General features: G+C 33.6%; 1 protein-coding gene across 3 annotated transcripts in view; it reads right to left on the bottom strand.

Annotated features, from left to right (window-relative positions):
• Positions 1-18,257, bottom strand: part of Chchd3 (coiled-coil-helix-coiled-coil-helix domain containing 3) — a 269,090-nt gene that overhangs the window by 92,017 nt on the left and 158,816 nt on the right. For 2 of the 3 annotated variants that reach the window (XM_063240579.1, XM_013150504.3), the window contains one exon: positions 6,945-7,028. In XM_063240579.1, coding sequence (XP_063096649.1) covers positions 6,945-7,028 — 84 coding nt within the window. Of the gene's footprint in view, positions 1-6,944; positions 7,029-7,990; positions 8,006-18,257 lie in introns of all 3 variants that reach the window. The other variant, XM_063240587.1, reaches the window with a different exon arrangement.

Here is an 18,257-nt window from a genome sequence, read left to right as displayed (position 1 = left end):
ACAAAAAAATATAGTGATAGTAAGTCTTATTAATTTTTCTCTCTAGCAATATCCAAATGTATTTATTTGAACTATCATTATTTGTTAATAATAAAAAATGAGATTAATTCAACATACAGGTGCCAAGCAGCTTTATTGGACTCTATTGCTTGTAATGTCATTACAAGTGACTTTGGTTTCTATTGCCTTCAGTGTCTAAATCTCTGAACCAGAAAACTTCTCATGTTTTTCTGCAACTCTCGGTATAGAAACCACAGATACTCTGTCCTGATTTTAACATGAATGAGGAAACCCATACAAAACCCAAGCATCAAAGGAATAATGCATCTCTAGGTTTGCAAGTACAAACCTGAATAACCTACACAGGTATATGTACCAGAAAGTTTTGCTTTTAACTGCTGTATTAAATCTTCTGTCTCATATTGAAAGATCAATACAAGTTACTACTGTGACCTAACATCATTGACAAATGGTTTAGTGTTTAGAAACCACTTTGTGGGGAGGGGTCAAAGTTGTTTTTTTAATCATACACTCCATATTATTAAATTATCTTAATACCCAAACTTCCCCAAAATGATTGCCTATAATTCAGTATCTTAGATGTTACTGTCCCAACTGTGATTCTACCCTGTTATAAATCAAAGTCACTTACTGAAATATTTCATAGTGACAGGCTTCATCTTGTAGTAAAAATACACAATAATTTCTCACTATAAGGAATATGTTGGATTGAAAAAAACGTGCTATTGCCATTTCTTTTTATTACTATTGATGGTATTATCACTCCTACCATGTCTTACAGACAGAGAAACAGACACTAACTGACAAAGAAGTTGAGCAACTAAAATGTAAATAATATAGAGGAGCATAAATATAAGATTCAACAGATAGACAATGTCAGCCATCATAGTGAGATTTGTAAAAAGTGCTCATTTGATGTTAAGCATGACCTTAGAATTTAATTATTCTCTCCAATGGTGACCACATTGTTTGTATACTTTTCTTCTATATGAAAATTTATACTTTGCCATTCTTTTTGTGTTACTCTTTCTTTCTTTTTTCATTTGGTACCAGGGACTGAAACCGTGCACTTGCCAGGCAGGTGCTTATACCACTGAGCTAAATCCCCTACCCCTGCATTACTCTCTTTGCCCAGCTTGCACAATTCACTCTTCCTCTGAATTCTAGAGGGTTTATTACAAGGTGTACGCATTCAGCTGCTAAATTCCAGGAGTCTGTAAACTGAGAGTGATACATGTCGTATGACCAGGTTAATCTGAACATTATAACTACCTCATTAAGTTCTCTGATCTCTCTCAGATCCCCATGCCAATAGGGCTTTATATCTTCTTTCATACTGTGTCAAACCCCACCATCTATAGGTAGGCCAAAAGCAAAGTGGATTCAGGAGAGCAAATTAATTCCAGTTTATAATTGAAAAGTTACACATGCAAAACACATCAGTCCTCAAAGAGGTCAAATCTTTAACATGTCCTGGGGAGACACAGGCCTTCTTGGAGTAACCCTGGCAGAAAGTAGATTTGATCTTCTTGGACTCCAGCTGAGGTGCTTTACTTTTCTTCCCCACAAGACCAGCAGACTACTAGGAAAATTCTCATTTTTCTAATGAGCAGGCATACAATGCAGACTCTAATGAAAGAACATTTAATGCAATTTAGCAAAAGTAAAAGAAAGTTTGATTTCTAGCTGGAACATAGAATAAGATAACTATCCTATAGTAACAACACAAAAGTATTAGCAAATGAATGAGCACCTCAAAAATTTTTCAAAGTACTCAAATGATTGTTAATTTCTTATTTCAAACTGAATAAAGTACAACCAGACATTACAATAAATTGCTAAGTAATAAGACATGATTTATTCCCATTTGGTCACTTTCCCTGGGAAGTACCAAATCTGGGGAGAAAATTATACTTCTCAATACTTAACATTTTCGGTTTATGAGGTATTAATAATCAAGTTTTAACAGTTATAATGTTCTAAAATATTGTATTAGAAGCGCGGGGCTTTTAACAGCATACTGAGAACACTACAGTCAACATGACTTAACTTCTTAAATACAGATCTAAGAATTGATACATACTAAAAACAGTGCTGATAGCTAAAAGCTTAGGAGATAAAGTTGTCTCAAATCCAGATCTATCACATTTTGGCTATGGATTTTTGGGCAAGTTACTTTAAATTTTGGGATCTTAATAGAATAGGACAGCTTCATGAAGTTGTTTGTGAGAATAAAATGTAATAATCCATGCAAAGTGTCTAACACAATGTAAATGCTTACTATATACTATAATAACTATGATATTATAAGTAATATCAAAATACTCAGTTAAACTTGCGCTTCACATAGGATACTTAAATTATTAATTTAACTAATTAATGAAAAAATAAACATATTGTGTATATTTTAAAAAATGTACACTATGCAGACATAACTTTATGGTATAACCTTAGTAAATCTAAGTTTCATTCTCTGTGCTCCCATGGTACTATGTATAAACTGTAAAAAATACAGAAATAAGAAAATAAGCTCTGCCTTCAAGTTTGAAAGATAAAAACACACCACAGTTAAAAATATATGTTATCATAAAGAGAATGATAAAAGTATTATAGACTATTTGTTAAGTATACTTTAATATAAAGTTGGAAAGAAAGAAAAAAAACAGAATTCCCTGAGGAACTTGGAGAAGGTTCCTTGAGAACATTTCAAAGTCTTCTCTTTATAGGTTCCTCCTGGCTTCCTCTCACCAAACTACCAACCAGGAATTGATGTTCTTCAGATCTCTTACACTAACTAGTAAGAATTAAAACTCTCCAAGTTGTTTCATGCCACACACTTATATGTGACACCTCTAATATTTTTAAAGATAAAAAAAGTTTACTTTCACATATAGGGCAATGCTGTTTGAGGAGTTAGCAATATTTGACTGACTAGGAAATAACGACCTGCAGATCTTTTCAAATGGCTTTGACCTTTCTTTACAGTAAAGTTACTGCTTTTGAATACCAATTCTAAAAGGAGTCAAAATGATGTCTAGTTAAATTACACTTATGATATGTTATAAATTAGTCAAAAGAGAAAATTATCTCAGCAATATAATAACTGGAAGAAGAAAGCTATACTGATACATGAGAATTGTCTGATAGTTTATTGAAATAGATCCAATAAAAAAATCAAGATGTATTACAGGACTTAGTGTGCTTATATGCTTTGTAAAATTTCATTCAGATTTGCAAAAGACATTTATATCAAGTCAATGAAAATGGATAGTTGAAGCAATATGATAAATTCATCAAAAAGTATATGAGTAATCTATTGTTAATCTATTGATGGGCAGAAAGTAAGGCTACCTCAGGGATCATCCTTTGAATGACTCCATGAAAGACTTGCCATTACCCTGCTTCATCAATGATATGCTACTGGTATTGATTTGAAGCCTTTATCACTTCATTTGGTTAAAAAAAGGTAAGAATCTATATCTACTTTTAGCTTAAACCACAGTAACTTGTATTTCATAGCAAGCAGATAATTCTGAAAGTGAATGCTAACATAGTTTTTCTCTTTTTTTTCTTTTTTTGGGGGAGGGGTGGGTATCAGGGATCAAACTCATGATTTTGCGCCATGCTGCTGACCTAAATCCCCAGCCCCTATTATTGTTTTCTTACACCACACAATGTACTACTGGATCCATTACAGTGTACTTTTGGACACAAAGTATGTTCAGAAATCCTAAGAGAAATGGTTAGGCACTATACCTTTACTGACATAAAGAGAAATTTTTTTTTTTATTGCTGTAAGAGAAAAATTCCTTTAAAATCTTTTTGTATTTAGTCTAGAAAATGCTACACAGTTAGAAAACTAATTATCTAAAATACTGCAACATGAAACCAACTGAACAAAATTTATCTTAGGTACTATAGAAAAGCTAGTAAGAAATAAATCCAAGACTTTATAGAAATGGGCAGAAGACATGAGAAGACCCAATAACGCCAAAGTAATTTTATGATTCTTAAGATCTTGTACACAGTGAAAGTAAGTAGATATTTGGTCATGCAACAATGCTTATTTATTAAATCTTTGGCAATTTTCAAGAAGTTTTGTAAATACCATTTAATGTAGCTAGCCAATAACCCACAAAAGTAAAGAATAGGGTATTTATTCTCATTTTATGGTGAAAAACCCTAGATCACAAGAGATTTAGTGACAAAACCATACCCTGTAATTGTCAAATGTAATGCTTTTTTGATTGTATAACCAAATATGGGGTTGTTACCCAGCAGTAGTACGATAATTCAAACTCAGGATTATAAATTTATTTGCAGGTCTCAGTTTTCAGTTTAAATTTATAAGTAAATACTTTCAAGCCTGATCTTCAAAAGTGGAAAAAATATTACCTATAAAAAAATACATTAATCATAATAACTAAATCTCATTGTATTGTATTTACTGTACCTTCTACTACATTTCTACTTTCTGCCAAAAACAAATCTTTACTTGCTGAGGAAATAAGGTTAATCTGCCACAAACACATCCTCTTAGTAACTTGTACAAACTACTTAACAGTCTCTCTCAAACTGGTAGAGCCACAGAAATGGAAGAGTATTTTTCAATGCAGTAATCAGTGATGAATTCATAAAGTAACTAACATAGCAAAGCTCAATGGCAAAGAAGACTGTCACCAGGTGAGGACAAAGGAGGTACTAGGTAAACCATGTTAGGAATGTTCACCCTTTTATTTACTCACTTAACAGTATGCTGGAAATTTACAGGTAAGCTTACAGAATAAGTAATTACCATGGGCTGGGTACTATTACATAATTATATCTTCATTCTACAGTTAAGGAAACTGAGACTAAATAAGATGCTCCAAGTTACATACCAGGTACCACTTTAGGAATTTTAATGTAAGCCCTTTGATGTCAGAGCCTTGGGTCTAAATGAGACTTCTGTAGACTATCACTTGTGGGTCAAATCAAGACCAACACCTATTTTTATACAGACCCATGAATAAATGAAAAAATATTGTTAAAAATTTTTGTGATGTGAAAATTATATGAAATTTAAACTTCAGTATGTACACAGTCACATTCATTCACATATTGGCAGTGTTTGCCATTACAAAGGAAGAGTTGAAAAGCTGTGACAGAGAACAAATGTGGTCTATAAATCCTAAAATATTTACTATCTGGCCCTTTCAAGAAAAATTGCTGGCTTCTGCTCTATAATATTCCACTTTATGGCTAGTCAACATCTCTACCTGCATATATAAAGAAAGGCCTCACACTGATACCCAAAATCAAACTCCTGATTTCCTCTACCACCCACATCTTAATCCATATCTCAGTAATCTCCCTCATTGGAAAATCTATCCTTCTAGTTATAAACACTATATTCCTAAAGTAGCTTTAAGTCTTTCTTCCTTTTAATCATTTTCAAAACCATCAAGCAAATCTTCTTGCCTCTATCTTTGAAGTATCCAACCACATGTCATTATTTTTACTGCTAGCATCCTGGCCCAAATCATTTCTGAACTAACTTTTCACCAATTCTCCCTTGCTTCAACTTATGCCTAATGTAGCTGTCAGAGTGCTCTTCAATTAACAAACTCTATGTACTTCTAAACACTCCCAGCATAACCCTATCTCAGGGCTTTGAGACTAACTTGTCTCCTTATCACTATAAGCCTCTTCCCAAATGCCCACATTATATGAGCCTTCCTTCTCCATACAACTTCATGCTTACTTTTGGGCCCTTAAATCCCATTTTCTCTGCTAACTGATTGTTTCCCATACTACAACCTTTCCATACCATGCATAAAACTGGTGTTTAATTGTATTTAAGTTTCATGATGAGTTCATTTTCTTTATTTGGGTATCTCTGGCACAAGACCATGGTCTGGCATATATTAGGTGTGTAAGTAGACATCTGCTGAGTAAACAAGAAAGTATTTCCTATATCCAAGATGCATGTAGTCAACTGACATATGGAGACGGATTAACACATTCAACTTTTAAACACTTGGAGTGGTTAGGTTTTTCTAGTGTATTTGTTATGTTTTTCTACTTTCTTATCAAAGGTACTCTAAACAAATCAGACTTCAGAGGTCTCAAGCTAAAAGAAGAAAGAGATTACTCTGTAATTCCATGGTCTATGTATGAAATCATTCTCACCAACAAATCTACTCCATTGGACAGGAGTACTGATTGGTGTTCAAATTGTGTGTGTGTGTGTGTGTGTGTGTGTGTGTGTGTGTGTGTATGTGTGTGTACTGGTAAGTGAAACCCAAACCTCATGCTTGCCAGGCAAGTGTTGCACCACTAAGCTATATCCCAGGCCCCTCAAACTCTTTCTGAAACACAAACTTCATTGGTTTTAGTCTGAATTCCCTTAATTGAGTTTCTGCTTCTAGTTCTATGCTCTCTAAGCATACTGCCTTTTCTCCTCCAAAGTCTTAAGTCTCACTACTTGATTCCTATCACTACTTTTTTTAAGAGACACTCACTTCTTAGCCATAAATGCAGTAGTTTTTACAACACTAATATATTCTTTAAAATAGTGCCATTCCTAAGAATGTACTCATATTTAGTCAGTGTTTTGAGGAGTTAACAGGAGCACTCTACTGTTGGACCTGGAGGCAATGTCAATTACAAACATACTATATGTATGTATATAAGTAAACATGTGGGTGAATTCTCAAATAGTAAAATGCATTGATGTACACATTACACAATCATAAAAAAATAATGATGTTCCTAGGACACTGACCTGTCTGATGGCTTCTTTGTTTCCTGGCCATTTTTTTTTTTTTTTTAAAAACTAGGAAAAGTAGTTGGGAGTTCTAATTTATTGACTTTTAAATAAATATATGGGAAAGCTGCAGATGTTGTAAGAGAAGAGAATCGATGACAAGAAATAGCCATACCCTCTTCTCCAGTCTAGCCAGCTGCTCTTTGTAGAACGCATCCTGTTTCTTTATCATTCGGTCTTTCTCTTCCAGCTGCTTAGCCTAAAAAAAGAAATGAGGAATATACTATATCAAGAAAAAGCAGCAACAGCAAAGTAAAAATCAACTATAAATCATATTAGAAGTACACAAAGCTGAAAATTTTTGCAATCCACTAGGTCTCTGCCATAGAAAAACATTAATACGATGATGATTGCTGTACTTAAATGCAAAGAATGAGCCTACACTGTACTTTTTAAAAAAAAAGTATAACAGCTGTGTCCTACTTTGTCCAAATGTATTTGGAAACGTGAGAATGTAGCACATAACAGACTGTCTTATTGAACTTCTCTTTTGAAGAATAATTTCAAGGATTAATATTTATATAATAAAATGTGATTTTAATCTGAGAATAAGATAATGGTTTCTAACCTTTGTGAACAAAAAAAAAATGCTTATATACCATTTTGTATGAAGGCTTTACTTTAAGAACTCTTATATTACCTAAAGAAATCTATGTATGGATACAGGATACGGGGGGGGGGGTGTTTTGCACAATAATATTGTAATTATTTACATAATCCAACATAACAAAAGTAATTATTAAAACTTATCCTATTTCTAAATTATAAGATCTTATTTTATAAAATTTGAAAAGTGGTGATATATTTGATTCTTCGAAAAATTAAAAATGACTATGATGTTTTTCAAGATTAATAAAACTACATATTGCTAAAATTGTTGGGATTCTGAATTGTGTTTAATTGACCTTTGTTTCTAATGGAAGGGACATCATTGTATCATCTCGTTAGAAAAAAATTTAATATATTTGCTGTTGTTGTTCAGCAAATAGTAATACATGTCTGAATACTTCTTGTAAGAAAATAAGTATGTTTTGGCATTCCACTCTGCATAAGCCACACAATTTTGTAAACTGATCGAGTGCTGATCAGCTCATTTTAGTTTAATTTTCTTCTTAGTTTAGGTAAATTCATTTGTACTCTGTGGGTTGTATTATTACTTACTTTGTCTTCAAAATCCTGAAGCATGTTAAAAACAACGAGCAAATAATTATTTAATAATATAAATATCATTTTCTTAATATAACAGAGAAAGATAAGACAATGTCTAAAATGCAAACCAAAACTGGAAATAGACATATGTAACTTGGAACACTTTCAAATGTCACTGCAAGGTGACAATGAAAGGTTCATGCTACCTAAAAGTATATGAATAAATAAAACAAATACTATGTTAAGATTAAATAAAAATAAATTCAGATAAGAGAACATAATCGATGGTACCACACCATAAAAACTTTAGTAATCTACCCAAAATACAAAAGAATATGTAAATGTAAAAGTGATTTGTGTATTCACATGTGTGCATGTGTACATGCATGGTGCTCAAGCTCAAACCCAGGGCACTGTGCATGCTGAACTAGCACTCTACCATGGAGCTGCAGAAAGAATTTTCAACAGAAAAAACTAACTGGAAAAAAATATCCATGACTATATTTCTAAAAAGAAAAAGACATCTTTATACTCAACACACACCTAAAATATAAAGAAAATGAAAAAGAATGGACACATAAGAACCTCATAAAACAAAAACATCATAAAATCTGTAAAGAATAAACAAATGACAGAAAAGAGGAAGAGAAACCCCAATATGTAACTGTGTAAAGTTAATGTTATATGCTCACAACAGGGTTGTAATTCATATGTCTCAGTGCCAAGTAACTCTGATGTGAATTCCATTGTCTAATGATATATAGCTAACCACCTGTGTTTCAAGTCACCTGATGGGACAGTCATGCACGTACCAGCTGAGGTTCAAGCCAGCAAGAATGTATTAACACATGAGCATTTAAAAAACAAGCCTGATCCTTCCCTAGTTCCCCTGCCAAAAAAGAGCCAAAAGGTAAACAAATTCAAACACTTAGAAAAACAGAGTACAAATTAAAATAAGGTTACATTATTCATCTATCAACTTGACAAAAATAAAAGGTTGTAATGGTCACTACTGGCAAACAAACTGGAAAACAGGCTCTCCTATACAATGGTGGTCAGGATGTAAATTGGTATAATCACTTTATACATTAGTTTAATAAAATGCACTAAATCTTAAAAACAAACCTGTGCTCTGCGATCTAAAACTGCACTTTTAGGGCTTTTCATAAGGAATTATGTAACACGTATACTCAAAATACAGTAAGTAGAAATGGGAGAGGGCTTATAAACAGAAAGGGCAATAAACTCTCTTAAAGTGGGGGGGACTAGAAGGATATTCTATAAAATGGTCGCAACATGGTAGTAGGCTTATGGATGGTTTCTATTATTCTTGCTTATTTGTATTTTGAGAATTAATAATAAATTTGCTTTGTAGTCAGCAGACAAAAAAAGAAAATTTTTTGAGGTGAGGATATGTGTATTTTTCTTTATGATGGCTATGCCTACGTAATTGTATGCATTTGTCAAAATTCACAGTTATATATAAAAAAGAAATCAATCTAACTATATAAAATTGAAAGTAAATATAATTTAAGCATAGTAAAATTTATGAAAATTCATCAAAGGATGGATGTGTATAAAGTATAACTGTTACCTTCTTGTGTAGCCAATTTTATTTCTATCATAATAATTATTCAGTACTAGTAAGTATTAAGAAAAGTACAGAAGAATTGTTATCTAGGAAAATTTAAATTATTATTTAAAGCAGCAACAAAGTTGGAACAGAAGTTTGAGTAAATAACTAAGATGTGGACCACCAATCGGAAATTAATTACAAAGATTCTGGCTCAGTCCCATGATCCAGCATTATGAATCATTAAACTAATGCTTTAGTAAAATAATTTTGGGAGATTAAAAATATTAAGTGGGAAAAAGCAACAAGTCAGAAAATAGCATGAGCAGTAAATTCCTAATTTGAGACAAAGACTTGGGGAATGGAACAGAAGAGATGGATACAGCAGGTTGAATACTTGGCCACACAGGCATGGAATGCTATGATATGTGCATAGGGGATTTATTTCTTATCTGGACAGGACCTTGTTTTCTATAATAAATATTTATTCTATAATTAGAAAACCACATTTAAAATATCAATATATTTAACTTTTACTATGAAATAGAAATGTAATGATACAGAATCTAAAAGAGTAAACCAAGTAATTATAGATTAAACACCTACAATGAACAGTTATAGATGAAATGGAAATTATTTTACTTCCTATATTCTTAGTATAGTAGCAGCAATGTCTCTTTCCATTCTACATATGACTCTATCCACAGCTATAGAACACTAGCACTATATGTTTCTTTTTTTCACACAGCAAGATTTATAAAAAAAATGTAATAATGCTATAATGGATATTCCATTACAGTTATCTAGAAGCCACTAAGAGAACTCAATACTAAAAGTGTATTGCTTGTGCCTATTGAGAACACCAGATAAACCAACATATTTAATTTTACATACAACCTAAATAAAAGCTATACAGAAATGTCTCCATTCACTTTTCTGGGATACAAGTAGCTTTGAAAATTTTTATAGCAGTACACCAAAATGTCAGATATATACATAAAAGACCAAAAAAGGAAGGAATCTCCAAAGATCTGACATCATCAAACTATAGGCTAAATAAAAGCACAAATCTTTTCCTCAACTGCAAACAGAATCAATAGTTTGAGAATCACTGGGGAGAATAACAAACCAAGAAACATGGTCACAACACTTTAATGGCACACTGCTTTGAAACAGTTAATGGGATGCTGGAAGGAAAAGTCACACGATATGAATCCTGAAACTTAAATAAGCCTAGAATACATTGACTAAGTTAATAGCTGGTGAGGATGGAGAGTCACATTCAACTTAAGAGCAGTAAACTAACTGCAAGAAAATAAAACTTCTCTGTAAAACTCTCTAACAGACAGAACTGTTATAAATGAGCAATAAAAACAAGGAGGATTAAAATATTATTTATTGTGGCACAATTCATTCTTAGAAGAAAACAGAAAGTCTTTCCATCATCTACTGTTTGCTATTCCTAGAAGAAATATACATGATTAATTTTCAGATCTTGTTAGATTTGCGTAACATGACCGGGCTTGAAAATGTGACAGAACATGCTTAAGTGGATCATTATGGAAATCTAGAGACTCCCACAAGCAAGAAAAACAAATAAAACAAGAAAATCAAGTTTTAAGAAAAACAATAAACATTTTTATGCCTTAATTCAGGGTTGGTAAGTAGATTTAAAATGAAGTATACATGTACTTATTTCCTTTAAGACTTGCCTTTTCTCAGAAAAGACTTGAAGGTACTTTGAAGTAAAATACATAACAAAGTCAACACAAGAGAAATCTAGTATTGTGGAAAGTATGTCTTGTGCTGATAGGAACTTTACCTTCTCACATCTATTATTAGTAAAGTTTTATAATGCAAACTTCTCTGTAGTATTATGCCCCGTTAACCCTGGTTGCTCCTGGGGACTCAAGTATAATACAAAGTACATGGCATTGCAAATCCAGTGACATTACAATCACTTAGCTCAAAGGTAATACACCGTTGCTTTATATGTCAAATACAAAACATGTTAAGAAAAGAATCTGTAGAATTGGAAAGTTTGTAAATTTTAAAAGACAAAGGTCCTCAAAATGTCACTGTTCGATTTCAAAAGTTCAAGGTAAAAAACAAAGCAGGTGCTTGCTCAATTCTCTATGAGATTATACGATGAAGCCAGAGACTAGTAGGACTGAAAAAAGGTAACAAAGCTAAATCACTCAAAACAGGAAATAGCCATATTTTGTTTTATTCTGAATCTTGTAACCTTCTGGACTGAAAAGATTAATCATTCACAGTGATAAGGATAATATGTGGCCTGCAAAAAAAAAAAACTATTATCTTACAACTCACAGACACATCAATATAAAAAAGTAGGGAAGGGACTTTATTCCTTGACAAAACTGCATAAGCCACAATACATGTGAACCTAATAAAACAATACGCTCACACAAAACAAAGAAATACGCTAAAGTATCAAATGAACTGAAACACAAGAATATAAGGCATTAGTATATACCAAAGACATAAAACACTATCTCTGTGAATATCAATTAGGTGTAAAAGAATAATTAAAGTAGTCTCACATTCAATTAGTTGAATACTAGACTCTCATTATAAATGAGAAATTACGCAGGGTTCATTGAGCCTTTATTAAGTAGCATTAATAAACAAAGAATTATACTTAGAACATTATTTTCCAAACCACAGTGAAGGTGACCTTCAAGAGGGTAATACATCTTGGTGAACTTAAATAACTTCCAACCTATTATCAATATTATCATTTCTTCCAATGACTGCCTAGACACATAAGCCTAAGCTAGAAGCAAATCCTGACCTCTACTAACCCTGAAATACCTGATGGAAGCTGAATACAGACCAGAGATGAAAGACAGAAGCCAGAAAATACAGACCAGAGATAAAAAGAGAATATCATTAGAGCACAAAGATTTAAGACACAAAATGATATTGGCAGCATTTTGCTTTCAGATTTTGTGGGGAGAGGGAGTACTAGAAATCGAACTCACAATCTCAAGCCTGCCAGGCAGACACTTATTGCCGCTGAGCTAAATCCCTGGCTTGCTTTCAGTTTTTCCAAAGTTCTTCCTATAACTTTAGTTAACAAATAATGATACTCATCAAAGAAGTAAAATTCAGTGTTAGATGAATTTGGAGACAACTTTATAAGCCTTCTTCTATAGTTTTTCTGCAGCTTTCTAGTATAATGTCATATTTCAGAGTTTCATGAATTCTGAAATTTCCCATTCTACAGACTTTTCTAAACATGTTTTGTATCTGACATATGAAGCAATATGTCATATTTCACAACTCCTATGACATAATGGGAATTTCACTTGGTTAAAGAGATAAGATACCTGGATTCTATCTTGGCTCTGTTAAATCACCACAAGACCATGTACTGACCCTTCAAATGTCTGTGTTTCAAATATGTTCTTTAGTTTCTTCTTGCAGTTCCTTCCAAATCATATCCCTGCTGCCTCTCCCATCTCTGCATCCTCTCCCATCTCTGTATGCCTTTTGAAACCTCTCCTGTGGCATCTGTTTTTTATTTTGCTTCTTATTATACATATTGGTGCACTCACTGTGTCTGTCCCTCTCCTTACTTCTCAACTCTCTGCGGCAGGAATAAGGCTTTACTGCTTGCCTATATACGTGACTCAACCTTGGTTTATATTTCTCACAAAGGAAGCACTTAGTATATGGCTCTGAAATGAAACAAACTAGAACTGAGGGGAAATTGTACTTCCAAATGCCACAATATGCGTTATGATATTAATACATGTGATATTAATGTACATTATGAAGCTACACTTGGGACATGATAGTCCCAGCACGTAATTGCAGAGCAATGAACAAGTCTTATTAGAAGCTCGACACTGGAGGTACCAATACAATGATTGCCACTCACCTAAGTCTTAACATTGTTGTATATGACATCTGTTGGAGGTGAGATTTTATTAGTGGAAATAAACCACTAACCATCGTAACAAATATTAGATACGAGTTCTTATTGGTAAAATAAAAACTATCAGAATAATGTAAGGGTTAGCTACCATATTATAGATACTCTTCCATCTGCTGCATGAACAGGTTATGATACCCCAACAAGGACCTTTGCTTTGATTAGGAGTGGTGCTTTGCAAACTGATCTCTAACCAGTACTATATGTATCCAGCAATTTCTTTAAGGCAAAGATTTTCATCCTCGAAACTACAGCATTTTTGACCAGCTCCTTCTTTGTTGCAGAAACTATCCAGTACAAAGTAGAAAGTTGAGTATCTTCCTCGGTCTCTAATCTGTAGAGCCTCGTAGCACCATTTTCCACCATGAGAAAGGACAATCAAAAACACCTCCAGACATTGCCAAACATCTCCTAAGGAGCAAAACTGCCCCCATTGAGAACTACTCATTAAGGTTGGTTGTCTGAGGTCAACTACCAGCAACTTCATCTCAAGAGGAAATTTACCGGCAAAAAAAGCAGGTGAAAGAACAGAAAGCTGAAACACATCACTGAGTTCATCTAACAAGTTATAGGAATCATTTTGTACTTGCTTGTCAATAATTTTTGATCAATAAATGCCCATTTGCAATGGAAAACTGGGCTGTCTATATGACACCCTGACGGTAGGGTTGAACTGTAAAGACACAGAAACAAAAGGCAACAGAGTAGCTACATTTATGTTAAGTAATAAGTCATATTTAAGTAAAAGAGAAAAGTTTAATTCATTATTTTTTAATTAAGGAGGCAAAGTATAAAACAGGAAAAACACATACTTTTTATGGCTCCCTATAAAATAAAGACCCATATCACATATAAAATTTGTACTCCACTGAACTAATATTCAGTTCAGGCAGGACTGATATTCAGTTGACATGAACTAGTGTAGTATTGGTTATTTAACATTTATTCTGCTTGGGCAGATACTATGCCATGCCTGGTTTTAAATACCATTCTAGAGAACAAAGTGTATAGTGATTCCATTATAAGGTACAAGTTTCATGTTCAAAGGAACATGAAATTTCAACATGACATATTAACATCGGTTCTGTGTCACAAAATCAGTGATCCTCTCTCAACATCCATTAGAAGTAAGAGAATCCATCACAACCTCCAACATCTCAGAACTTTAAATAAATGCTCAATCAAAAAGCAAAGTTAACAGTAGAGTTTTAGATTTTTCAAATGAGCAGTTAATTCTTCTCAAATGCCACTAGCTTTAGCTACCATATGCTTATAAAGACAAGTAAAAAATATTATCAAGTATAAAATATCATACTGAGTTGAATTCAGCAACTGAAGATTACAAATCAATTATCTGATTTCTTTGATCAAACTGTAAATCATCACAGTGCTAAGCCACTACACATTTCCAAAAGAAAGCATACTTTCCTGACTATTACTTGTATACTTTTTTCTGAATTGCAGGTGATTAGAAGCCATTATCAGAAATTTTTGGACTGTTATTTTACAAAATAAATAGAATTTGATATCAGAAAACATGAACAGGTTTTAAAACTTTAAAGATAAAATTTATCATTAAAAAAGGAAATATGATAAAAAGGATACTATTCAGTAAAAGTACTATGTAATCACAGAGTAGAAAGATTCTTTTTACTATCAAATTCAGACATGGAATAGATTAGTATTAACAACTCTTAAATGCTCCCACGTCATGTGAATGCAGAGTGGTCTGTTATCTAATTCACAGTTGTTTACACAGTGAAAAGGAGGACAAAGCACTGAGTTATATAACTCAAGATGCAATTATAACACGTCTGTCTTCTTAATCTGTATTGTGTGGAATAAAACTCCATTTTCAGGCACTGACACAGAATTCTGTGTTACCACAGACATTAGAAAGCTCAGACACACTCTGACAGAGAGATGCTAGCTAAACTGAACCATCTGTACCAAGGTGTGTGGTGTTACTGATCTGACAAATAAATTGGACAATTTGGAGACAATTACTGTACAACTTCTGAATTATTCTTCCTTGGATTAACTTGTATTTGCTCAATTTAAATTTAGATTTAATGTCCACACTATTGAGACCAACTAGCTAGTCAACTATGTCTCTTGCAATCTCTTTCACATCAAGAGCTGGAAAAAACCCCCAGATCATCCAGTTCATTTTATAGGTAGTGAGAAAGGGTCCAAGTTTCTTGATGGCTCAGGGGATTGTTTAAGGTCAGGAAATGAATTTGGTCTAGGACTCCTGTCTCTTGACAGCACTGTATTTCCCATCATTTTGACTTTCTGTCTTCCATGCTGGATTGAAGTTAAAGGAAGAAAATATAAAAATGACTAGTTAAATTTTTCAAATAGTAGTTATTTTCAGCTCTACTCAACATAGAAAGATTTTTAAAAGCTTTTCTGCAACAGTTAATGTAGAATACTCTAAAAGCACTTTTGGAATTAAAAAAAAAGACATTAGTGATGGGCAAACACCTGGAAGGCTAAGGAGAGTGGGAGCAGGAAAAAGTAGGACACCCAGACTATGTCGTAGGCCTGATATCGGCAATGGAAGAGAAAGAAGCGACTCTACTACACATAACTCTCATGAAGTCTTGGTCAGGCTGATGCAGTTTTCTCACTTCTGAAGGCACATGGCTACCACTTTATCTGATTTGCTCATTAACACAAATGATATAAACAACAGGCTCGCAGCAAGTGTTCAACCTCAACTTTCAGGTCAAATAGAATGAAAGCCACCAAATATGTGGATACATGTGTTTGTATATATTAGTTCCCTTCAGAATTGCTTGACTTAGATAGACCAAGATAAATAAATTCAACTTGCAGTTTGATCCACAGATTCTAGAGAAGCAGCAGCAAACAAGCATCTAATAATTAAAACTATAATTCTATTTTCACCCCTAACTCATGGTCTTAGGCAAATAATTTAATCTTTTTGGGTCTGTTTACTTATTTTTAAAATACAAAGAAGTAGATAAATAACTACTATGTTTGCTATGTTTCTTCTATTACTCATTTTGAATTCTCTATATAGCTAACAGCTAGGCTAGAGGAAATTCAATAAATGAGTCTATTCTGCTGCCAAATTGCTAGGATGCAACAAGCACACATTAAACAACATTTAGAAATAACCATGTAGATGTGACACCTGGTTGCCAAGGGCAGACACTGTGGTAGCAGCGATGCTCCCTCTCTGCCTGACTTGGCACTAGCAATGAATCTGCAAGTGCTAGAACAAAGCCTTGGCAATATTCACTGGGCTGTTTCCTGAACCTAAAACCATGTGGACAATTAAAATGGTAAGATTAGGGCTGGAAGAGATCATTTTTCTAAAGCAAGTTCAATACACTGCTGAGAACCAAATCATAGTAGTTCACATTTTCTACATGAAAATTTGTAAGGGCAGCAAATAATCAGGCATCTTCATCTCAGGCTCTTTACAGAGGCTAGTACAATGAAATTATAGCCTGTGTACATTTAGCTTATGCAAACTCTAGTACTCAAATGAAAGGAAAAGAAAATAATCAACATAGTTCTCTGGAGTCTACTTGCTGCAGGAGGAAAGCCTTGACAGGAGACATTCATCAGCTGTACTCTGGAACTATCTCATTCCACATATGTCTCCTAGAGACAACATCTCTTTCCACTAAATAAATTCTAGTGGTTAAAGTTACAGTTTCACTCACTTAAATGAAAGCCAGCATTTTCAACTAGTGCTGAAATAAAGAAACTACTAACCCAATAATGAAATGACAACAAGCAGTACTGGGACTCTTGACTAACCTTGAACCAAAGAAATTTTTTATCTTACATGTCAATTTTAGAATTAAATCTTTTTTTTTTTTTTTTTTTTGTCTTTTTCATTTTTGTCGGTACCGGGGATCGAACTCACGACCACCTGATTGCAAGGAAGGTACTTATGCCGCTGAGCTAAATCCCCAGCCCCTAGAATTAAATCTTTAAAAACACAATTTAACTATACTCCAAGGAAAGTGGAATTTGAGGAAATAGTCGAAGGATAAAAACTTTTTTAAAAACCCTCAACAATGGCCACTGGTAGTGAAAGCATAACAGCATACTCAGCCCTTCACATCATACCAGTTTTGCCCCATCCCAATAAGAGGAAATCCTGAAAATCTTTGATCCCTGTATAAAGTTTCTAGCTGGCCTGATCTAGCACAGGAGGCTAAGACATAAGATTTGAGGAATATCTAGTGATGATCTCAGGCTAAATCAAAGTCAGTAGGGTAAGAAGTCACAGAAGGAAGGGATGGAAACATGAAAATGCACTCAAACCATGAATCATCTGGAAAGACAGCCAGAGTTCACAGATGGTATGGAAATAAGCCATTCCTTGATCAAGCTGGGTTAAGAAGACAGCAACTCTGTGCTAACTGTAGAAGCTATGCTGTAATGGAGACAAACAGTGTAGGAGGGAAATAATTAGATCTTTTTTCTGATTGGGCCCACCCAGTTTAGACCAAGCTTATTCTCATTCCTATTTGTATGCTGGTGTAAGAACCATTTCAAATTCTAAAATTCCTTGGCCCATGGTGGTGCTTATAGGCAGAGATTTGCTGCCTAGAAACTCAGGAATGGATATAACCAAAATGTCAACTTACAAGTTTGAACACTACTTCTAAAGACCTACAACGACATAATCACACTGAAAGCTGTACTATACAGCAACTTGAAATAAGCAGTACTCTTTGTTTGTTTGTTTGTTTGTT

Source organism: Cavia porcellus, unplaced genomic scaffold (genome assembly GCF_034190915.1).
Source record: "Cavia porcellus strain 051 isolate PalLab524CR breed Dunkin Hartley unplaced genomic scaffold, mCavPor4.1 scaffold_2, whole genome shotgun sequence".
Lineage (NCBI taxonomy): Eukaryota > Metazoa > Chordata > Mammalia > Rodentia > Caviidae > Cavia > Cavia porcellus.
Note: the sequence above shows the minus strand (reverse complement) of the source record. Positions and strands in the feature narration are given on the sequence as shown.